Source organism: Pimephales promelas, chromosome 24 (genome assembly GCF_988280905.1).
Source record: "Pimephales promelas chromosome 24, fPimPro1.hap1.1, whole genome shotgun sequence".
In the NCBI taxonomy this organism is placed as follows: Eukaryota; Metazoa; Chordata; class Actinopteri; order Cypriniformes; family Leuciscidae; genus Pimephales; species Pimephales promelas.
The window spans coordinates 3265001-3289834 of record NC_142792.1 but is presented as its reverse complement, the minus strand read 5'-3'; the positions used below and the strand labels follow the sequence as shown (position 1 = coordinate 3289834).

General features: G+C 38.1%; 1 protein-coding gene across 5 annotated transcripts in view; it reads left to right on the top strand.

The window, feature by feature from the left end:
* cald1a (caldesmon 1a) overlaps positions 1-24834 on the top strand; it is a 57656-nt gene that overhangs the window by 24062 nt on the left and 8760 nt on the right. For 2 of the 5 annotated variants that reach the window (XR_005620687.2, XM_039660693.2), the window contains exons 2-10: positions 2207-2303; positions 13361-13504; positions 15145-15454; positions 17094-17129; positions 17217-17453; positions 19192-19289; positions 20940-21210; positions 22608-22748; positions 24703-24746. Coding sequence is in view for 4 of the 5 variants with exons in the window: in XM_039660693.2 (XP_039516627.2) it covers positions 2230-2303; positions 13361-13504; positions 15145-15454; positions 17094-17129; positions 17217-17453; positions 19192-19289; positions 20940-21210; positions 22608-22748; positions 24703-24746 (1355 nt within the window). In the remaining variant the exon portion in view is untranslated. Of the gene's footprint in view, positions 1-1618; positions 1762-2206; positions 2304-13360; positions 13505-15144; positions 15455-17093; positions 17130-17216; positions 17454-19191; positions 19290-20939; positions 21211-22607; positions 22749-24702; positions 24747-24834 lie in introns of those variants that run through there. The other 3 variants (XM_039660694.2, XM_039660695.2, XM_039660696.2) reach the window with 3 other exon arrangements.

Sequence of the window (24834 nt, the reverse complement as noted above, 5' to 3'; positions counted from 1 at the left end):
TGATCGTACACAGTTGTGACAGTTTTATTGAGCTGAGTCAGTGCTGTTTGCTCAAGGGCTCAGATATGAAGAGCAGCCATGCTCCTGCAAACAGAAGATCCTGCTAAAGATAGACCGCATTCCTGCGGTTCGCGAATGCAGGCACATCGGTTCTGCCAGATAAGGAAGATCGGCTCGATCTCTTGCTCTCCACTTCTCACTCGCATTCCTTGCTTTCCCTCTCCCGCTGTTGTTTTTGTTTTGTCCATTTTTTTCTCTCTCTCCCTCCCTCTCTCAGCATTATGTGAATATGGAGGAGGGGTTCGGGAGGAGAGGTGTTTCCTGTCTCTGCTTCTCTTGTGTGTGTGTGTGTGCATTTGTGTCCAGCAGTAACAAAAAGTGATGTTGCTAACTTTTTAGTAGCAGGACAGTTAAGCATTGCTAAAAAGTGTTTACTTTCCAACAACCAGCCACATTTCTCAGTAGAAAATTGCTATTTTTTTTTTCTGAGGCAATAATCAAACAGGCTGTCACTCAAGTAGCATTTTTGCTGGGTCGTTTATGTAAATAAAGTGGTTCGAAAAATATTTTACGCTATTTCCACTTGGATTAAGTGTATTTGCTTAAAAAATTGTTTGGTGAGATTGAAAATATCAAATTCATAGAATCTGATAATATTTTAACAATATTCACTTACAATTTTACTTTTATACGAATAACTATTTTTTTTTAGGTCTGTCAAACGATTAATCGCGATTAATCGCATCCAAAATAAAAGTTTGTGTTTATATAATATATGTGGGTGCACTGTGTATAATTATTTTGTATATATGTAAATACACACACAAGCTTGCATATATTTAAGAAATATTTTCATGTATATAGATTTACATATATAATTTATATTATATACAGTATAAATATAAATATTTTATATATAAATATTTTTTTTCTTATTTTTTTTTAAAAATATAATAATTATACACAGTGCACCCACATATATTATGTAAACACAAACTTTTATTTTGGATGCGATTAATCGTTTGACAGCCCTACTATTTTTCTATTCAATCCTGTCTGTAGTTTTTCTATTTTTCACTATTTGTTCTTTTCTGTTACAACTTTAGTGCAATAATAAAAATTAGAATAATATATGAGTTCTGCTACTGTGTTTAATTCTGGTTGTCCTATTTCACTTATTTTCAGTTATTTTCCACCTATTTCTTGTGATAGCTTGAAAAATATTGCCCCTTTAAATATCTTCAATGTAGTTAGCTACTTTTTATTAGCTAATAACTTTTTTTTAACCTACAAATCAAGCAAAAAGTGTTTTCATTTTTAAACATGCATTCCGCAAGCGAATCCCAGCTAACCAGCAACAGTGCCGTGATCACAAAAGAGAGGGAGGGAACGAGAGAAAAAAAAGGGAAGGAATGGAATGGGCAATAATTGGGAGTCGGGAAGGGAAAGAGCGAGAGAGGGACAGTGTCGGAATGGGAGAGCGAGAGAGAGAAAGGAAAAGGGGGAGAGAGGGAGGAGGCAGACCCGTCGGCCGTGATTGTGAGTTTGCACCATAATGGGAGGGAGAAAAATGGAGGAAAGTAGGGAGGGTGAAAAAATGGGAAAGGAAGAGGCCGGCTTTGGCCCAGCTGCAGCGAGAGAGAGAGAGAAAGAGCCTGAAATACTCTGAGCTGGAGTGTTATCGAGCTGGCGAGAAAGAGTGAATTTCTGCTATGTTTTGAAAGCTAAAATGTTCCAGAGGTCATCATCACTAAAGTGAAGGTAGGGTCACAGTGTTGAGATTAATGACAGCAGCTCTATATCTCCTGGGTGGCCTGGGTTCCTCCACTATGTACCCTGCAGTATATATATATTTAGTCAGAGTCTTTCTGCTTGACTGAGTGGACATCCTGTGCTAACATCTTTTCCTCACCCATTCTCTCTCCCTCTCTCTTTTTTTCTTCATTCTTTCTCTCCCACAATTTCCATTTTAAGTGGTATTATGAAAACAAACTTGTGATCTGTTTGATGTCGGGCTGAGAAAAGATCGACTGTAAATGTCTTGCATATGGGAATGCGTGATTTTTGTGAAAAGGTTAAGCAAATACTCACAGCAGCTGTGGAATCCAGACGTGCTCAACCATATTCAGTAACGCGGAGGATTCTGTGAGTTTATGTACGGTTCATGCGTGAGACTAAAAGACACACATGTTCTGTTGTTTTCCAGGGTCGTACTCTCAGGATTGAAGCATGGATGATGATTTCGAGCGGCGCAGGGAGCTCAGGAGACAGAAACGGGAGGAGATGCGTCTGGAAGCCGAGAGGTAACGCGGGCGTCCTTAATGCTCGCTTTGCACTGTAAACCCAGGGCTGTTAATGAGGTTGAGATCATCAGATTGATTGCACAGCCACTGCTTGTAAAGATTGTTCACCTTGCTCAAACATGACCGCTTGCAAACTGTGCGACTGCTCTGTGGCCAAATGAGTTTTTCTGCATTCGTGCAAGATTTAAAAATGCTTTTTAATGTGTTTTCAGAATCTTTTTTGGGGGGGGATTAAGCGAATGCTCGGTTTTATTCGATATTATTAAAGAAGGCAGTTGTGAAAAGGAATAGTTTGCCCAAAAACATCAGTTCTGTCATCTTTTATGAACCCTCAAGCTGAGACTCTTTTATCTGTGGAACGCAAAATACCAAGAATGGTGATGCTCTTTTTAATATACTGAAAGCAAACAGTATGTTTCCATCCATGGAGTAAAATTGAAATTGGACACAATTCAGTTGTTCAGACTCACTAACATTCTGGATTGCAAACTATTGGTTATTATTTTGGCGAGACCTGCAAATGGCAAATTCAGCCATGGCTCTTAGTTTTTTGTTTTGTGCATTCAAATACTATCGCGTTTACAATAGTGTAAGATTCATAAATGTATGCTCATTGCTCCTGCATGTATTTCCTACTTTCCTAACTCTTAAAGGGGTGGTTGATTGCAATTTCACTTTTTTCATTTTAAATAGTGCATGAACAGTATCTGCAAAGTTGCAGCGCTGAAAGTTCAATGTAAGCAGAGATATCGTCTTTTAAAAATCAGGAAGTTTAATGCCTACAGAAACGACACGATTGGGACTACAACGGGTTTTAGACGTCACTAACCCACACATTTGCATCAACCTCTCCCTCGTTGAAGTGTGTTTTGTTCATCCAGTTGTCAGGTCTTCTGTGTTCGGGCTTCCCACAGACGTAGTTCGTCAACAATGGATACAATTTATGTTTAATTATGTTCCTGAAAATTACAATCATAATTTAGCGCTCTTTACGGAAGACAGCTTCCAGAATCTCCACGAATTCAATGCCGGATTCAACAAGAAACTTTTACTAAAACATGAAGCAGTTCCAACTTTAAAACCAGAGGCAGCAGTTGTTGGGCCACTTAATTATTTTAAATGTATTTGCATGTGTAATTTCAGACGTAATGTTTTAGTTTTTTCCAATGTCATCACTGGCTTTATAGCCATTTAGTTATGCTATTTTGTGTCTACGACAAACGCGTACAAAACCTGAATTTGTATATGTACTAATTTTGTAAATGTATTTTTTATGTATATATATTTTATGACGTTATTTTTCGATTTGATCAAGAACGTAAACCAATGCCAATGCTGTTAATGTATATAGTAGTCTGTCAGTTCGATGCTATTGTGTAAAACAAACGTGTATAAAGTAAAAAAAAAATACATAGGCAAATTACCATTCAGAAATGTTTAGTAAGAGCCATGTGGTGAGGTTCTGCTTGCAACTTTGCCCGTAAAGGTAATGGGCGTTAACCATCCAGACAACGTGCAATAGAGTTTAGCCAATCACAACACACCAGGCCCAAACTAACCAATCTGAGCCCACTGCCTGTTTCTGAGGGAGTGGTTTCATAGACTCAGGAAGTCGACCGGTCGTTCAAATGACAGAGGAGAAAGCGGCTTACAATAAAGGTAAAGTTTATGAAAAATAAGACTTTTTAAAAAAGATAAACCACAAATACATGCTATATTGCATGCAAAGAAAAAAAGCAGTAAACCACCCCTTTAATCTTTCTTCTCATTGTGGGAAAAAAATTGAAATCACAATTTGTAAGTAATCACTGTTTTAATGCTTTTGTGGCCTAAAGATTGTGATCAGCTCCTTTTTCTTTTTCTGTGGTGATATTAAAGCAGAAATCTGGTGTTAACGTAACAAATAACAAACATCAACGGACTGGCACTTTTGCGAGCCGCTTGACCATTTAAGGCAAAGTGACGCTCCCGTTAAAAACTGGAGGCACTGACCCAAATATACATTTTGCATCAGACTAGATTATCTGTGAACACAGACAACAGCTGCAAACACAGACAACAGCTGTTTCTTGAACATTTATGCCCCTGTCAAAAAGAGTTATGGGTAATGGCTAATAATGCAAATCAAGCTTATTATCATACCAGGAGAGCACACGATTGCATGAATCAGCTCTACATCAATATCTTTCAGCAGCAATTATTTCTATTATCATTGGCTAGACCAGAGTAACTTGGTGTACAGTTAGTTTCGAGTGTCAGCTTCCCGTCTGCAACGGCTTTCCTGTTTCCTCCAACCGTGTTACCATGAAGCAGGAATGCTTTTCTTTTTTATGATTTAAGATATATGGGACATGTTTCACCTAATCGTAGGGCGGAAGCGTAAAGCTGATGACGCACAGATTAGGCACCATTATATTTTACAGCAGAGCATAAAACAAATGCTTTTTTTGGCTATATGTTATAAACCTCTGAAAAAGGTGGAATTGGGTTTCCTATGCCAAGTATCGCATTTGGCAGAAAGTTACAAATGAATCCCGTTCAGCTCTGCGACACAATGTGATCTTGTGTTTATGTTCTCGTGGAGAATTTGGCAAGCTCCTCTTTGCCTGCTCGAGTTAGTGATAAAAGATTAAAACGCTCTATTAAATTACTTTCATTATGCAAAGATGCTGTAACAATCAATATTTACTCGTTGGCGGTAATTGTACTAGTCAAAACCATGTGTCGTCCTGTGGGCCCCTTCCATTTCGGCCATCATCACTTTGCACGTCGTAGACAAAAGTCAGTTTTTGATGTACATATGATAAGCGTTGTCGCTTTGCCAAATGTCTCTTCATTAGAAGTGTTTACTGGCAGTGATTTAGGATGCGCTCCGTCTCCAGACGGTCCTCAGTGCAAGCAGAGGGACAGCGGGCAGGCAGATGTTGGCTCGGCGCTGATGTGGAGAAACAGAAAGTCCGATAACACATACACATGCAGGAGCAGCTTGGCATCCGAGTCCAGCTGCTTTTCCATCAGGCGATGATGGCTTGATGTGCGCCAGTCTTTTTCTTCTGGAAGACGTGCCAGTGTTTCATAAGTGTGCGAGAGAAGGAGGCTGTGTGTTCTGTCTTTTGTCTATACCGTATGCATTACTTTTAAAGCAGCTTTTCCCCCAAAATAAACGTAACAATACCTTTTTTTTTTTTTTTTTTTTAAAGGCCTTGTCCGCTCACAGTGGGTGCACCTATAGACCATTTCACAAGATGTAAACAACACTGGTCCAGAAGCACTTCCTGTTTCAGTTTTTTAACACTACATAAAAGCTGGGATAAAATACAATCAAAAAGTTAAACAAACATCTTTAAGATGCTTTCTTTACATGTGAAATAAAGAAAACAGTTACAAACTGAAACAGGAAGTGCTTCTGGACCAGTCTTGTTTACATCTTGTGAAATGGTCTATAAGCCTGTATCCTATTTTTCCTATTTTCTGTCGGGTCTGACTTTTCCCGCGCTGTCTGCGGATGTGGTGTCATGTTAAACGTTTCAGATCACTCTGCCACCACCGCTAATCAGCAAGCAGCCTACACTCGCAAGCAGAACACTTTATCTCAAACAATGTTCTTACCTCTGTAAACCAAATGTTGACCTCCTTGCAGCAGATGACTAGTGAAGTGTGCACGTAAAAGCGCACGTTGCGAGAGCAGTTCTGTGTTTTGGCCACAGGTGTCAGTCGCGAGTTTAACCCTTATGCTGCATTAGGGACATTTTTGGTCTTTTGCAGTTTAATTTCTTTGACCATTTTGGCTGTTTTAATGCAAATGGTATGAAATTTGGCAAAATTGTGACTTTTTGGATACATGTAAAAAATGTGATCCCATTTTGCAAAATATGTATAACACACACTGTGTAGATCAAATAGTAACACTCAGCACCATAAAGACCAAAAATGGCCCATTGAAACCCATTAAAACGTTGTTTAAATCTGAGGCTGTCAGTAATACATGAAACATGATTTTTGCACAAACATCCTTTCATTTTGAAGCAAAAGCATTATATTTGCATTATATAGTGTATTCCACCAGATGACGTCACTACATATTTATTCCCTATGGGTGGAAATGCACCTTATTTTAGGCAATAGGCAATGTTTAATAGGTGGCCATTTTTGGTCTCTAACGCGCTAAGTGGGATTTTTTGCAAAGTGGGACTGTGATAATCCAAATCTAAAGTTTTCTCTTTGCATTTAGTTTATTGAAAATAATTGATTTTTTGTGTTTTTTCCTCTTATACAAATCGATGGTTTCGCAAACAAAACTGGTAATTAAAGGGTTAAAATCCTGAAATTGAATACATTTTTGGTAGTTATGATGAGGACTGATGCTGGTTAAAAGATTTAACTTGGTAAAAGTGGAAAATAATAATAATATATAATATTTTAGGCAATGTTTAATATGTGGCCATTTTTGGTCCTTAATGCACTCAACGGTGTTAAAAATCTAATGCAGCACAAGGGTTAAATTTCAGGAAACGCATGTAGCCTCTTTAAGTTAACTCTAAAATGTGCTACACTTTCACATTAGATATGATGCAAATACAGCGTTCCCATAGACAAAACTGTCTGATGCTGATTGCGTAGAAGAATGTGTAAATGCATTTCTCAAAATCGCTAACTCCAATCTGATCGTCTGACTGCTATTATATTTCCAGGAGTCAAGATGTAGAGGCTTTGATCAGTTTGTTAGGAAACGTGTTTAAAGGGATAGTTCACTTTGAAATTAATTTTTGGTATGTTTTAGGCTAGCTTACCTCAAGGGCATCCAAGATGTAGGTGTCTTTGTTTCCGCAGTATTTTCAATTTTGATATTTTTATCAGTCATACAATGGAGGTCTATGGTCACCACCTCAAAGAGCATGCACAGAGAAGTCCAAATTAAACATGATTTAATGACTCGTAAATGTAAGTACACATTGATGGCCTAAGACACGAAACGAGCGGTTTGTGTGAGAAAACGAACAGTATTTATATCGTTTTTACCTTTTATAACCAACGCCACATCCAAGTGATTTGAGGGCGCGGACATTTCGGTGTGATGATCAATTGTGGTATCTTTCATTTCTAATTTATCTTCATCCTAAGAATGAAATGTGGTTAGTCGTCTTACATGAAGGTCAGACGGGCCCTCCCTGTTTAAGTGGGCGGTTCATGGCCAGAATAAGCTGAGACTTTATGCTGATAGTCAAACATCTGGCTCTGTGAGACTATAACAACTAGATCATAGATCAGGTCTGCTATACATTTAGAGAAATAGCTGGTCAGAGCCGCTTCTGAGATGACTGGCACTGTTGAAGGGTCAAAGGGTTCATGCTGTTTTTAGAGCACCATGTATACACATGCACACACACTCCTGTGTGACTGCAGTGGCCTTTCCCGGGACAGGTTGATGTGTTCCAGCTCCGAGTCGGGTCATTGATACTCCGCATACACACACAGGAATGTTTTGACTGCTGGCTCCGTGTCCCCACTCACCATGCTGACGGAATGTTCTGACTAATGATTACCAAAACCTACCATTTCTGTCCAGTCCACGCTTTCTATTTTAGCATCAACTGCAGAATAAATCTGGATGGAAGCCATGTTTCCATCCAAGCTAAGAATTTAATTCATGAAAAATAAATCTGAATATCACGAAAAGCAATTTTTGACGGAAGCAGCGTTTCCAGCGTTTCCAGCTGCATTGTTTAAAAGAACAAATTCGTCATTTCTGGAGAAATTGCAGTAGAAAGAGGAAAATGGAAGTTGTAGTCACTTGTTGGGAAGCCATTGCGGCTCTTTTATTATGTGCAATAAATGACTGCAACAAAGCGCTCTGATGGACTTTATGTTTGACAGTGATCGATTCAAGTGTGTCTTTTCAAGGTAATAGTAGCCAGTCATTTGAGCATATTCAGTCACATGACTTGACGGTCATACTTCTACTACTACTTCTAAGAATTTTATTAGGTATATGGGTTTAGATTGTAGTTTCTGCACAAATAAAAAAAAATATCCACCTCCAAAAACCCATAGAAAAAAAAAAGAAGTTATTTATTGTAATAAATAAATAATTATCTGCCAGGAGATTATCTATTATGTTTACACTTGACATGTCCTTTTAACCCTAAAACAAAACACAATGCGAAAAATAGATAAAACACTAGGAAAAATCAATACGGAAAATTCCCCAGTACACTGGGCCCAATTTTTAGGAAATTTATTTATTTATTTATTTTTTTTAAGGGCCCTAGTTTTATTTTCTTATAGTGAAGCCTTTTAAGTGCATTTTTAGAAATGTTATGCACATCTTGCATGGAGTTTCCATCCATGATTCTTTTTATTTTGTATATTATTATTTTTATTATTATTTTAAATGAGTTATTGCATAAAACATGCTGGGCGGATGGGCAGAAAATGTAATTTATGCCCCCATATACTTTTAAAATGTGTATTTTTGTGACAGTAAAGACGTTAATAATATTACAAAAGATTTCTATTTTAAATAAATGCTGTTCTTTTAAACTTCATATGCTTGTATGTAGTTTTCTCTAACACACATCTGCACTGTTCCCATGAGAGGCCAGGAAGAGCTGAGGAAATAACACCCATCCTCAACGAATGGCCCGTTCCAAACACACTCTCTCTCTGGCTGGTTAAAGAGGGTATACATGTGTTCAAGGGATGCTGTGACTGAAAGCTATGAGGTTATGGGGCAGAAATGAGAGCAGGTGATCCTGGTCTGTGGTCATATAAGGAATGGCCGGATCTGTGGCATTGGAGATGAGTGTGGGGTCAGTAAGTAGAGGAAGAGCGTGGGAATAGAACAGTGTCCAAAAATGTCTCTCTCCCAACCCTTTTGTCTGTGATTGCTCTCGAGAGCCTTTGCCCTGTGTGTGATGTTTATTCATTGACATTTCTGAGATGTTTGGACCACAAGAACATACTTCAGCTGTTGCATGGGTCGTCTGGTTATGGGCTCTGCATGTTGTTATTTGTGCAATTATGAGAGCGAATTAGCTGCAACATTAGCTGCATATCAATTTAATTTCCCACACAGTAACCCTGGCTTCCTTTATAGAGTTTATGAATCCCATAAAACATGCTTCTCACCGCGTAGCTCTCACCACGCACACTATAAAATAATTAATGCTACACGGCTGAAAGATGCGTTCCATATGGAAATCATGTTCGGCTGATGTCTTGGTTTACATCCCATATCACTAAAGCAGTGCCCCCAAAACTCCTGAGTGTTATTGTAGCAGGCAGTCAGCGTGTTTTATTTCTGATTTATTTTTGTGGTTATGGAACAGGGAAGATGGGCGGTGTTCCCCGGAGGGATATCGGATCAGAAACTCATCTTAGAGTCCGGACTCGATGGGCTGGAATGTTAAAGCGGATTTGAGGGCATTCTGAAAACTCCCTCTGGATTTTATTCATGAATCATTTTCATATTGAGAGAAAAAAAAATTTATCGATCTGTTAAAATAATAGTTTGATGTGTTGTAAACTTGCAGGACTTCCAACATGGTGCAAAGCTTTTCTCAATTCATCCAGAAATCCTTAAATTTCACATGTCAGAAAGCAGCAAAACACTTTTAATTCCATTCATACAATGGCATTGGAAATGTGTTTTGGGTCCCACTTTATATTAAAGGGTTAGTTCACCCAAAAATGAAAATTAAGTCATTAATTACTCACCCCCATGCTGTACCAACCCCGTAAGACCTTCGTTCATCTTCGGAACACAAATAAAGATATTTTTGATTGAATCTGAGAGCTGGATCAGTCCTATATAGACTGCCTAAGGGACTGGCGCTTGACGGCCCATAAAGTCATTAAAGAAAAGGTTTAAATATTCCATGTGCCTACAGCGGCTCAATTATAAGTTTATCAAGCGACGAGACTACTTTTTGTGCGAAAAAAACATAAATAACGACTTAATTCCACTATTCCATTACTTCCTTATGGGCGCATGCGTGAGAACTGAGACGAGTACGTTCTCATTCGTCTACTTCTTGTTACCGGCTGCTCACCGCTCAGGAGTTTTACCGCCCCCTACCGTATAAGATGATGATCCATATATAAGGCGCTCCGGATTATAAGGTACACTGTCGTTTTTTGAGAAGATTAAAGGCTTTTAAGTGCACCTTATAGTGCGGAAAATACGCAAATTGAAAAGCGTATGTACAGCGCGGATCTTCCTCTGCTTGTAAACAGAAAGTTTTGCGCTTCCAGCTATATCAGCACATCATCTTATACGGTAGGGGGCGGTAAAACTCCTAAGCGGTGAGCAGCCGGTAACAAGAAGTAGACGAATGAGAACGTCCTCGTCTCAGTTCTCGCGCATGCGCCCATAAGGAAGTAATGGAATAGTGGAATTAAGTCGTTATTTATGTTTTTTTCGCACAAAAAGTAGTCTCGTCGCTTGATAAACTTATAATTGAGCCGCTGTAGGCACATGGAATATTTAAACCTTTTCTTTAATGACTTTATGGGCCGTCAAGAGGCAGTCCCTTAGGCAGTCTATATAGGACTGATCCAGCTCTCCGATTCAATCAAAAATATCTTTATTTGTGTCCCGAAGATGAACGAAGGTCTTACGGGGTTGGTACAGCATGGGGGTGAGTAATTAATGACTTAATTTTCATTTTTGGGTGAACTAACCCTTTAAGTGGCTTTAAGTACTATGTTCTTTCATTGAAACAAATAATTTGATACAATGGACTTATTGTGTACATACATGTTTTTACATTGTACTTATATTTTAAAAATACCAGCATGTAATTACAGCTGTAACTAATTTATGTAATTACATCTGTAATTACACAGCTGACCCATCCCTTACACTTTAATCTACCCATATCACCACACCTGTCCCTAACCTTACCCAGAGATCACACCTCAATAGCAGCAAAAAGTGTTTTACAATACAACATGAGCACAAGTACATTGTACTTATTTTTAAATCCAAGTACATAGTACTTAAAGCCACTTAATATAAAGTGGGACCGTGTTTTGTATTTTGAAAATGATCATAAACAAATTCTGTTGAATAATGTTATAAGTTAACCTCTAAAAAGATATATGATGTGGTGATGGTCCCTTACAGAACAAATACGTCAGTATAAACACAGTTGAGTTTGGTTTGTGGAGATAATGACAAAGGGAGAGAAGACAAGAACAAGAAAGATGGAAAGAAAGAACAACAGAATCAGAAAGAATCCAGCTCTCTATATGATTTCACTCTCCCCAAGGTTTTCCATGGGCGTTAACAGAGCACCACGTTCAGTCCTGAACACATTCCTAATCACTGCACAAACTGAGGAAGGGCTTTTTTTTTTGTCAAGATTAAGTCTTTTTCTCCAAAAAAAAATCTAAAGCAAATGCCTTTTTTTAGAAACATTAAGATTTTTTGCCTTTTTGTGAAATTTGAATCAAACAGAAAAAGAAAGAAACTGGAAAATAATGAACATAAACAATAGATAATCATGCTCATTTGATCTGCAAGGTTATGAGATGCATTATGTGAATGCTTGGCTAAAGAGATGCGTCTTTAATCTAGATTTAAAGTAGGACCCGGACTTTATCAGGAAGGCTATTCCAGTGTTTAGGAGCCAAATGTGCCTCTCTTCCACCTTTAGTGGACTTGGATATGGATACTACCAAAATTCCAGACTTAAATGACCTTAAAGAGCATGTGATGGATTGTAGGGCGATAGAAGAGCTTAATAATAGGTAACCAGTGTAGAGATGATCAAATTAGTGTGGTATGACCATATTTACTTGACCTAGAAAGAAGTCTAGATCTGCATTGTGGACTAACTAGCTTGTTTATTGGGGATGCAGGACAACCAGCTAGTAATGCATTACAAGAATCCAGTGTAGAGGTCATGTATGCATCAGAAACTGATAACACGTTCTGTAGATTAGCGATGGTTCTGAGGTGGAAGAAGGCTATTATTGTAACATTTGAAAGACGAGTTGCTGTCTAATATTTGACCCAGTCTTATCCTAATTTAATAGCCATCCAATATTTTACATCTTTAACACACCCTGCCAACTTGAATAATTTTGATATAACTGAGTATCATCAGCATAATAGTGGGAAATAATTCCATGTTTTCTAATAATATTACCAAGGGGGCAGCATGTGTATTAAAAGTCGCAGACCCTTGCGGCATTCCATAATTTACTGACGTAATTTTGGATAATTCCCTGTTTAAATAAACAAAATGATAACGGTCTGATGGGTACGATCTAAACCACCGTAATGCCTAATACCAGTATATCTAGGAGTATGTCATGATCTCTATGGTGTCAAACGCAGCACTAAGATCAAGTAAAACTAGTATTAAGATGCAACCTTGGTCAGAAGCTAATTTTAACAAGCTCAGTATATGTGCTATGATGGAGACCTGAATCCTGACTGAAATTTTTCATAAATATAATTTTTTGCATGAAGGAGCATAATTGAGCAGACACATTTTCTAGTATTTTAGACATAACTTTAAGATTTTAAATGGGTCTGTAATTTGCCCATTCATTGTATCTAGTTGTGGTTTCTTAATGAGAGGTTTAATAACGGCCTACTTGAAGGGTCTTGGGACATGACCCAGAGTTAGCGATGAGTGATACTGAAGACTAGAGTAATGATGCTGAAAATACAGCTTTGCCATTACAGAAATAAATCACGATTAAACGAAAGTGTAAAAATGTCCTTAAAAAAACGAAATAATACATCAGTTAAAGACGCGAGAGAGTGAGGTGAAGAAAGCTTGTCAGAGAGATGTGAAAACTTTATTTAGGATACACGAAAGTCCTCTGGCTGTCGTGGGCTGAATGCTGTCAAGATCCTCTAATCTGCTGCCAAAGCTTACACACACACACACATACACACACAAAGCTGACAGCCAATGAAAGTTCATCCGCGACAGCTACAACAGAAGCAGTATCAGCTGTGACTGTGTGAGCCAAGGCGACACGAGGCCTAACTCTTTCCGTCTCTTACTGGTGTAACATCTAACTGCCTCTGTGTGCAGGATGGCATATCGCCGGAGTGAGGAGGATGAGGAGGAGGCCGCTCGTGAGCGCAGACGAAGAGCACGACAGGAGAGAATGCGTGGTAAGGAGAGTGAAGATGTGGCCTACAAACCTGAGACTCCGGAGCTCAACAACAGCCACAGGTAAAACACAGACACGCTCAGGTTTATAAGTACTACATCACTACAAAAAAATATATTTTTTTTACTCAACCTGCATCTGTATATGCCTACTTCCATGCTATATAGTAGGTGAAAAACAGTATGTGTGCTGAGTAGTATGTCCGAATTCGTAGGAGGCAAAAAGTACCCGAATGACCTATTATTTCCGGTGAGATGCTGAAGTGCGAAGCCGAAGGACACTTTACTATCCCATGAGACCACAGGAGAGGAGTTGTAGTAAAGTGACGAAACTGAGAACAACGTGATTAATCATTTGACCTGTTACCAGAGCGCTGGCGCACTGAAACGTTTCCTTTTTTTTTTTAAATAGTTCAAAGTTAATTAAAAAATGAGTCGATACTCAAATTAATAAATAAAATATAAAACAAATTTTCAAACAATTTTCTTTATTTAAGAGTTTTAAGGTCATTTTAATGGAAAACAAAGCTAATACTAAGTCAATTTTTGGCAGTGATTGGACAAAAATCACTTTTTCTTGCGCCTTCCTTTATGTCTGTACTCTGCAGCTTTAGTGGGCGGCACACTAATAAATAACTTCCTGTGGCGGGTCAGCATTGCGGAAGCAGTGACATGTTCAGACACTGAGGCTTTGTGCAATGAATGGATACAGAAGATGGTCAAACAAGACCAGAATTGTTCTCTCTGTGTGACCAGACATAGCTCCATCTATTGTCAGTAGTGCTGACGCAGGGTAAACGTTTGCCAAGTGGTGCAGTCAGACTACATTAACCTACAGTGGCAGGATTATGGCAGTCTATGTCCTTGTGCACGCTAGTTGCGGCCCTAGGAGTGCACTTTAAACCACAATGAAGTTCCTCGCTATCAATTGAGGTTTCGCTAATAAAAAGCTAATTTAGGGTTGTAATGTTGGGTAAGGCCTAAATATTAGTTGATTATTTTGTTGATTTATTAATGTTGTAGTTCATACAAAATATAAATAGCATGTTTTGTTTTATATTTTATGCACTACTGTTCAAAAGTCGGTAAGATTTCCATTTTCTTTTTAATAAGTATCTTCCCAGATAGCAAACTGACATTGAATCAACGTGGAAATATGACATCGAAACAACGTTGATCTGACATTGTTTTGCTCATCGAATTAACGTTGAACCAACGTCAGACGCGTCATTCTTTCAAAACTAACGGAAAATCAACTTGAAATCAACGCGTTGTTTCAACGTTATGAAAGCAAACCAATTTTCGACTTTCATTTAGCTTTGAAGAATGCCGCGTCTGACGTTGGTTCAACGTTAATTCGATGAGCAAAATCAACGTTGTTTCAATGTCATGAGAGACGTCGTTTCCACATTGATTCAATGTCAGTTTGCTATCTGGGTTACTTGATCAAAATACAGTAAACAGTAACATTGTGAAATATTATAGGGTTAAATCCTGATGATCCTGCTGAAATCATTCTAATATTTAGAAATATTTAATATGATCAATGTTGAAAACAGTTGCTTAATATTTAAGCTGATACCTTTTTTCAGTCTTTTCAGCCACTTTTCTCTCTAGATATTGCGATTGAAAGCTAATATAGTAATATACTGTATTTTATACATTGCTGTCTGTGTATTCTACCTTATTTTCTTCTTCTCCAGCGTTATGGTGACAGAGAGCGTATCCACCTCAGTGGTGACCTCCAGTGGGACGGGAGAGGACGAGGAGGAACAGGCCCTGCTGGAGCGCCTGGCTAAGAGAGAGGAGCGCAGGCAGAGGAGGATGAAGGAGGCGCTGGACCGACAGGAGGAGGACGACACCAGCCGAACCTCAGAGCGCAGCGCCGGTCTGCGGACCGGCCCGAGCTACGAGGCAGAGGAGGAGCACAACAGCAAGGAGGTGGAGAAACAGGTGGAAGAGGAGGAGGTGGTTGTGGAGGAAAAGCCACGGAGGTCTTATTTGAGAGAGCAGGTGTGTATTTCTTGTTGTATGGTTTTTTTATGGAGCTTTTCCACTACACAGAACCAACTCGACTCAGCTCGGCTTTGTTTGGTTTTCCACTGGCGAGGTTCTGAGGCGAGACTAAAATGTGACGTGAAAACAATGCCGACTGCTGATTGGTCAGAGAGAATCGTCACCATTCACTGCGTCATCATTGTACGCGCAAGATGGAGTATCCAGAATAAAGGCCATTGCACACTGAGTATGAAATTTTCGTATGCGTTTTTTCGTGTTCGTCAGCCCAAAAATTCGTCACGCACAGAAACCTTGCGCACTGAGTCCGATGCGTATTTATTAAACCTTTGCGGGAAAAAACGCAAAAATTCAAAATGGATTCGTCAAGCAGTGAGGATGATTTTGTTGTCCTCTCTCTTAAAAGAGAATAAAGAGAAAATATTATGTCCATCCAATCCTGAAATTGCGCCGAGAGGAAGCACCTCCTTATCAAGGAGTTTCGAATTTATCCCGAGCAATTCAAAATTTACCTCAGAATGTCAGTGGAACAGTTTGATGCTTTGCTTTCGATTCTGGAGCCGCATTTTAAAAACAAGACTGCCAATTTCCGTGAACCATTTCACGGATTCTGAACAGAGACTGTCAGTATGTCTAAGGTGGACACACAGACACACACACACATACAACAGCTGTATAGGCTACAGGTTATATATGAAGAGTTCAGATGCGAAAGCCTCTAAATGCCATTTGAAATTTTCATCTTTAATGATGATTTTTATCAAACTTGTATATTTCAGTTCAGTAATTTCACTTAAATAACAATTAATAGGTAATTATCATTGCCATTTAAGTGAAATTACTGAACTTAAATATACAAGTTTGATAAAAATCATCATTAAAGAGGAAAATTTCAAATGGCATTTAGAGGCTTTTGCATCTGAACTCTTCATATTGTACCCAAATAATACATTAGTTATCGAATTGGCTGCTCAATCACACATTAATCGATCCGAAATTTCAATCTGATTGAAAGGGGAGGTTATTCCTTTCATAATCCAATCGAGAGAAGAGAACATAAACACTTGATCGAATTGAAAACTGAAACTGAAAGCGCTGCGCATATGTGCAATGATGTGCGGAACAAGCTCCAGTAAACGAGCTCCCCCCGGCCCTGAATTGTCAAAAACCCTCTCAAAATGCTGGCTGTGGATGCGAAAAACGCAGAAAATCGAACATGATCCGAATTTTGTGCAAGCGTGATTGACATAACGTGTTGTCGATTTTTTTTTTTAACGTGCGAAAATTTCGGACTCAGTGTGCAATGGCCTTAAGCCCAACATTTTTAAATAGTTTGGCCAGAGATAGTTACTAAACTAACTACTATTATTATGGCAACTCGGAAGAATACGCCGTGGTCAAACGAGGAGGTGCAGACTTTCCTTTGCATGGTTGCCGAAGAGAGGATCCAGCAAGATCTTGATGGGGCAACGAGAAACGAAAGGCGTCGCTATGACGACCGGGTACTATTTGTGGCGGTACTGTGTGCAATGGTAAAAAGCGAGCCGAGTGGAGTCGAGTACTGGTAATGGAAAAGCGCCATTAAACCGCTTGCATTTAAGGTTTGTTTATGGCATTTAACTTTGTCTACCTGTAGGAATCCGTTGAGGAAATATCTAAAATACCTGATGAGGTATGATAAGTGTTGTTTTTCCAAAATGGCTTTTTTTTTTTGTCTCATTTGATGCAACAAAGCATGTGACTGCAGTTCAATTCATAGGACAATAATGAGCAAGATGCTATGCCCGCTTCCGAAGTACGTGAGATGATTTTAAATGAAGACGTAAACGATTCTGTTGTTTCGGGGACGGATGTGGAAAATGGCACAGCAGAACTCCCTGCAGGTGTACACGAGGAAAAGAGTGAGATAAAGGGATTGACAAACAATGGAGTGGATGAAATGAAAGAGGCAGAAAACGTTGAGAAATATGAGATTTCAGAAAATGACGAGTCTTTGGTAAGAGATTAGTTGTGTTTTGAGGACACTGCATAAGGATGGATGCTTTAGATTTTGGGTGAGAAAAGTTTATTCGTAAAGACCTCTTGAAATCAAAGGTTTGGGACATTTAGTCTGTGCCTCTATATGCTAACCTTTAGCAAATATATGTGTTCAAGTAAGTCTTTTACTGCCTTGATTTCACTGACTTGCTTACACAATTTCGTCGCTGTCAGGCGGACACCTTGTATCTCCAAAAGCGTTACTTTTCGGGAAAAAGAGTGTTTTGTCGTAAGAACGGGCAGTGCATTACATTTCCATAAACTTACAGGTTATAAAGTTTAATATAGCTAAGTGGGTTCACAGTTTTTCTGTCATATGTCATGTTGATCTTCTTGACTTCTTAACTCTTCCAATACATAAAACATTAGCCTTTATATATAAAGTGTTTCTTTAGTAAAGAAAACCAACAGATAGACATAAAGGGTGAACAATAGTAATGATAAAAATGTCAAATCAAATGTGATACAAGGTTTCTGCCTGCCACCGGTTGTGTGATGCTGAGAAAATGATGTAGAAACAAAAAATGGCAATGCTAAAAATTCATTAGCTGGTGTTCTGCTATCAACAGAGAGGATTATTTATCATGTTTTGACTCATTGATGCATTTCATTTGCTTGAAGTGAATTTGTGTTTAATTAAATGTGCCACCATGATCTCATTAAAGTCAGGTTTAAAACATTGTCACCTTTTTTTTTTTTTTTATTTTTTTTGCCATGGGTAGTTGGGAACTTTCTGAGTTAAATGGAGACCATGTTTCTATTTATAGAGAATATTGATGATTTGATTTTGTTCTAACAGGGATTGCCATTTTGCCCATGGAAAAACAATACCTAATACAACCTGCCAGCAGTTGAAAATAGCAAATTGTCGATCAGGTAACACTTTAATTGAAGGGGTGTGCATGTGACAATACTCATGACATGACATTTAAATATGAATATGAAGGAAGTTGTATGCAATGCATGTTTGTGACAACTGTCATTAAGTGTCATTCGCTCAGTTATGACATTTTGAATGCAAATATGACATTGTTTAAGATGTCTTTGTTATGACACCTTGACATAAACCAATACATCATAACCTGTCAGTGTCTTTGTCATGAAAAAATGTCATTATTGACACTTAATGACAGTTGTCACAAACATGCATCAACTTCCTTCATATTCAAGACACGTCATGTCATGGTTATGAAGGTGTCATATCAGTCTTATGCACACCCCTTCAAGTAAAGTGTCACCGTAGATCAATAGCTATTTAAATAAAAAAGGCAAACTCTTCAACTTCCTGTTTTAATTTTAAATATGAAATAATTTCAGGGGGTCTTTATTAGCTTTGGATAAAAAAAAGTCAGTTCATGTCTTAATATTTTTCAATACAGCCATAAAATTTCTTCCCCAAAATCCTAAATCACTCCAGGCACTATTTGAGCACAGTGTGTAGTGTTTTTCACCAGCACACACAAGTATCAGTGCATTTCACAATGCAGGATTAAAATCTGCTCAATGACCAGCGGATACACACACCGTGTGTTCACTGCTTGCTGCATGTCTATTGGAAGTTGATTGTGTGTGTGTGTGTGAATACACCAAAGGCACCCGCATTTCGTCCTTTCAAAACTCTCCCAGCGCTCCGTCTCTCTCTCACACGCATGCATGTCACATCCACACATCACTCACTTCTGCTTATGTGTGTACAGATGGAAGATGAAGATACGATGAGGAAGAATAAACAGCCAAATGGAGGAGTGTGTGAGGACAGCCCTCTCAAACACAAGAAAGCCGAGAGGACTTTCAGGTCAGTGCTCATTATAAACAATTAATGATTGTGTTAGGATGGTCCAGGCTTTCTTTTTCCAAACAATTTAGAGTTCCCAGAATTCCATATTTGGCAGCCTAATGTGTTATGCTTTGTCCCAATTCGCATACTATCCCTCCTAAGTAGTGTTCGAAATTAGAAATAGTGTCCCAAATCATAGTATGTTGAAACAAGTATTCCAAAGATACTCGGATGGTTTCTGGTTAGAATTCGAAGTGCAGATCCATGCACACTCCCACGGCTAATACTACCCACAACCCACTTGGAATCGATTAGAACTACAAACACGAATAAAAAGTGTTAAGAAAAACTACAAAAATGGCGGATATGTGAGACTGATAGTTAATTAGAGAAGTTTAGATAAAGGATTTTGAGTGATTAATAATCAGTATCTAACATGTTGAAAATATATGTATTCAATGTAATCCATATTCTGTTTCATCTGCAACAGCATTGAGATACATTTGCTCATTCATTTTTAAATGCATCATTATGCAAATACATGAGGAAAGTTTAATAGAATGTTGAGGATTTTAACAAGTTTCTTTTCTTTTCTAAAGAAAATATTAGAGCCAGACTGATATATTATCGGCCGATATTAGGCATTTTCCAAACTATCGGTATCGCCATTTATAATGGCCGATAAATTAATTTCAAAAATAAAATAAAAACGGATGAAACACGCTTGAACCATGTCATGAGTGTTGGAGTTGTATAGTTTGTCCACCAGAGGGCACTGGTCACGAAACACACATTGCTTGAATAACAATGAAAAGCACATCCCCATCAGTTCTCTTTTCTAAAATAAACATGACAAAATTTGTGACTATCATGTCCAGTTTTGCTGCTGTTATATAAGCCGAGAGTGAAGCGGAATTAGCTAGTAATAGTTACGTTACATTGTTAGAGTGTAGTTGACTGACTGTCCTTTAAACTTTTGACAATATGACTGAAGTATTTCTTTAATAGCGCGTGACACTTCACATGACGCATCATCTCTCCTCGGCCTGTTATATTGAAAATGTATATTTTACAATTTGTAGTATGACGTCATCCATTGCTAAATTATGGCTCATCATAAACTAGCTAACCACAAAGCTAGCTAACGCCACTATCATCAGTCTGTTCTGTTGTGACAATAAAAGAACAAGTTTCTTTTTAAAATGCTTTATCATATTATTGTAGTTAAAACTCATAAATAACTACAAATAACTAATGTTAGGGAAACCTGTTAATGTAAAAAGAAAAAAAAATATCGGCCGATATATCGGATTTTAAAACCAACAAATATTTGTATCGGCATCGGCCTTCAAAATTTCAATAACCCTTCAATAACCATAATAACAATGAGTATCTCTTGTGTGCAAGTACAGGACGTTAATACTGATAAAATAATCACGTTCCACGTGTCCAGTTCAGAGCTTTGCGTGATGAGGTATTTGACGCTAGTCACCTGATCCGCTGTGTCCTGAGGGCTGTAACTGGAGACTGTGTTACCTTAGACAGGGGTGTGCTGCTGATTCACTAAGTCTGTGTGTGAATAGGTTGGGTTTTTGGATGTGTAAAGGTGTTGACAGACCCTTTAACCTGTCCTGTACGAGTGAGTATATCTGTTCGTCTGTGCGACAGCCGAGGCAGCTTACGCTCTCCCGAGGCGCCGGAAGCAGACGAGGCGGACGGCGAGGATGCTCGCTTGGAGGCCGAGAGGAAGCTGGAGGAACTGAAGAGGAGGAGGGATGAGATGGAGAGCGAGGAGTTCGAGAGGATGAGGCAGAAACAGCAGGAGGCCGAGGTGGAGCTGGAGGAGCTGAAGAGGAAGAGGGAGGAGAGGAGGAAGGTGCTGGACGAGGAGGAGCGGCAGAGGAAGCAGGAGGAGGCCGAGAGGAAAGCCAGAGAGGAGGTGTGTTCGTTTAACCTCGATGATTCATTTCCTGTTCAGGTAACAGTTTCACTGACGCTGTGGAAATTGCCTCGATTCGCTTTCCATCAAGCCAAATTCTTAATGTCATCAAACCTAGGTGACTTCTGTAAACACCGCTTTAAAAATGATATGATCAGTAAGTCATGGAAACTTATTATTTTAACTCATCAAAATCATTTAAAGCAATTTCAACTTTTTTTATTAGATAAACAAAATTTAGTCATGTTGACATGACTTGTTGAAGTTGAAGCATACTTCAATGTTTTATGGATGTCCTTTGAGAACTGAAACCTCATATAAGTACATATATTTATATGTAGATAAAGAGTTCAGATGCAAAAGCCTCTAAGTGCCATTTGAAATTTTCTCCTAGAATGATCATTTTTATCAAGCTTGTGTATTTAAGTTCAGTAATTTCACTTAAATGACAATTAATAGGTAATCTTCATTGCCATTTAAGTGAAATTACTGAACTTAAATATACAAGCTTGATAAAAAAAATGATCATTCTAGAAGAAATTTCCAAGGTTTTTGCATCTGAACTCTTCATAATTAAACCATACAGTCGGTTAAATATAAATAGTACAATTCAAAAGAAAGGGGTGAATGAATCAAATTTATATATGTATTCAACAAGTATGCATTGATTAAAATGAACAGTAAGGGCATTTTAAAATAATCAACATCAACAGTAGTGCATACTACTATATATTTGTCTCATTACTGAAACAAATATTGACAAAAATAGTTGTCTAATTTAAAAAAAAACAACGATAATTTGTATCTTTAACCCAGTGTTTGTGTGCTATCTTTGAAAGGAGATATCATGTTGTTAGCTTAGCTTTAACTGTAATTTGATATTAGGCTTTGGTGTGAAATAACTGTTGTATACTCTCTCTCTCTCTCTCAATATTGAATAGTTATAATTCCACATAATTTACGTGAGCATTAGCGTGATCGCACGCAGTGTGAGTTCCACATGAGTTTCAGACTGTGGATCTCTCAGTAGCGGGCAAGAAACACAGGCGTCCCTCCTCGTGGAGGCCCGCTCCTAGCATTGTAATGCAAATATGTTCCTTGTTCCTAATGAACAGAGGCAGTAAATGAAAAAAAGGACTAATTAGAGATTAGAGGGCCCCATGCTGATGCTAGCGGGTCGTGCCAAAAAAAATAAATAAAACGTGATGGCTTCTTTATGATTTCTCGGCTGCCAGTTCACGTTATGCTTGATTTTTGTTGTTCGTCTCATCATCATTCTCATTTATTGCTAGAAGGACATTGTCTGGGACGTGAAGATCCCAGATCGGTCTGCTGGTGGTGTTTTTGAATGAAGCATGCCAGTGAGGTGATGAACGTGTGTTTATTTTATTCTTCAGGAGGAGAAGAGGCGGATGAAGGAGGAGATAGAGAAGAGAAGAGCGGAGGCGGCTGAGAAAAGGCAGAAAGTGGAGGATACTGTGGATGGAGAGACCAGGAAGCCCTTTAAGTGTGTCAGTCCCAGAGGATCCTCCCTGAAGGTCAGCCGCCACCCTCTCTCTCTCTCTCTCTCTCTCTCTCTGTCCACAGGTGTCAATCACCCCACTGACTCGTAGGAACATGCCGTCCCTATGAAAAAGCAATTATCTGCCATATCTTGTAAACATAATGAGAAGGAGAACAGCTTGATGATTGTGCGTTAATGCAGCTGGTGTTCACTGAAGCATTTCTGTACTAGTTTAATAACCCTTTTGTTACCATTTTCCACCAAAGTACCATAGCTAGAGTTCTTGTTTGTACCAAAAAACACAGGTTATTTGATATTAGCCACCACTGTCGTCAGAAAAGGACATTTAACATGTAAGAGAAAACACCCTTACACCCTGATTAAGAGATTTTATGTCAATATCATAATTTATATTATGATCACAGTATATTTGAACACATTTTCATTTTCTAATGACATTCTAATGACAAGAATTAGTACATTTTCTAATTCTTAAATAATATTATTTAAATAATAATACTTAAAGATACTTAAATTACTTAAATAATATTATTTATTTAAGGGGTAGGAGTATATAAGTTTTACTTCTTCGTACTCCTTTCGCACATATAATAGATGTATGTCACCAGCAAAGAATTATGCATATATATTTTTGCGGCTCATTTGTTTTGATTTTTCCTACGTTTTTTAAACATTGTTTTATTTTATATACTTTGTTTTTAAAGAAAATATAAAGTAATAATATAACATTTATATAATATAATAAAGTAATATAATATTATGAAATTAAACTATAGTTTCCTTATACATAAATAATAATTGAATAGAATGCATCTTTTATAAATGTATAAAATATGCATACACTTTCTCTTATACAGTACATAATTCCTTTATATTTTATATATAAACAATTTATATATATATATATATATAAACAATTATATATTATTTTATATAAATATATAAACAATTTTTATGGACAATTTATATATGTCTATGACAGCTTCCATACTCGCTTTTTATTTAATAACTAATTTGGTGTGCTAATAAACTGCGAATTAGCATCAGATGCACATTCTGCTAAAAGATTTATCTTTCCCTCCTATTTATCATGCAGATGATACGTTCACAGATCTGCTTTGTCATCATGTACACTGTATGTATGTATTGCATGCTGTGTGATGTGTTTGTGTGATTTTTAACCCCTGTTTTGTGGGTAGTTTTGAATGATAGTATCAGCCAGAATACAGGTAATTGATTGTAACAAAATAATAAGTGACTCGCTATTTCATAATTCACAATGCATTATTTTAATATCGATATTTGTATCAATGGTGCATTTGATGCTGTACATCTAATTTCCGAATTAGTTCTCGCATGCTTTGGATATGGGTCAGTGGTTTTAAAGTCTTCTCTTCCCTTTGGAATCCATCTTTTTACAAAAATACAAAATGGCGCGTGTTGTAGTGTTTTAGTGCGAGATAAAGCCGAGCTGCTCTCTTCTAGACGTGAACTCTAGGGGGACGCAGGAAGACCATTAGACTAATAGGATTACTGTAACCACATTCTAACGGAGCCGTTTCAAACACGCCTGAGAATGGGGAATTTCCTGCTGAGGAGTATTTTAGGAACTCCCACATTTGGTTGAGGGGGGAAGTGGATTTTTTTAAGATACTTTTGGGGTTTGTATGTGTGTTGTCTGTGTGGTTTTTGTTGTTGCTTCACAGGAACACTTTCCCCCCTCTTAGCCCTGTTGTCATATATCATAAACACAGGCCACGGTTCCCACAGAGAGAGAGAGAGCTGAAAAGGGCCCTGCTTTTCCTGGCCTCGTGACAGTTACATACCGAAAAGAACAGGCCTCTCAGAATAGCCAAGTCCGACAGACAGCTCGCATCTGTGTGTGTGTGTGTGTGTGTGTGTGTGTTCCTCATGACCAAAGCAGTGACCTTTGTTAAATCTATCCATTGTTTGATTTCTCTTTCCAGATCGGTGAGAGGGCAGAATTTCTCAACAGATCAGCACAAAAGAGGTGATCACTTCTGCTTTTATTCCATGATGACCTTTCATTAAAACATGTGATTCAACCTACCTCCGAAGCACAAATGTGTCCAACAAAT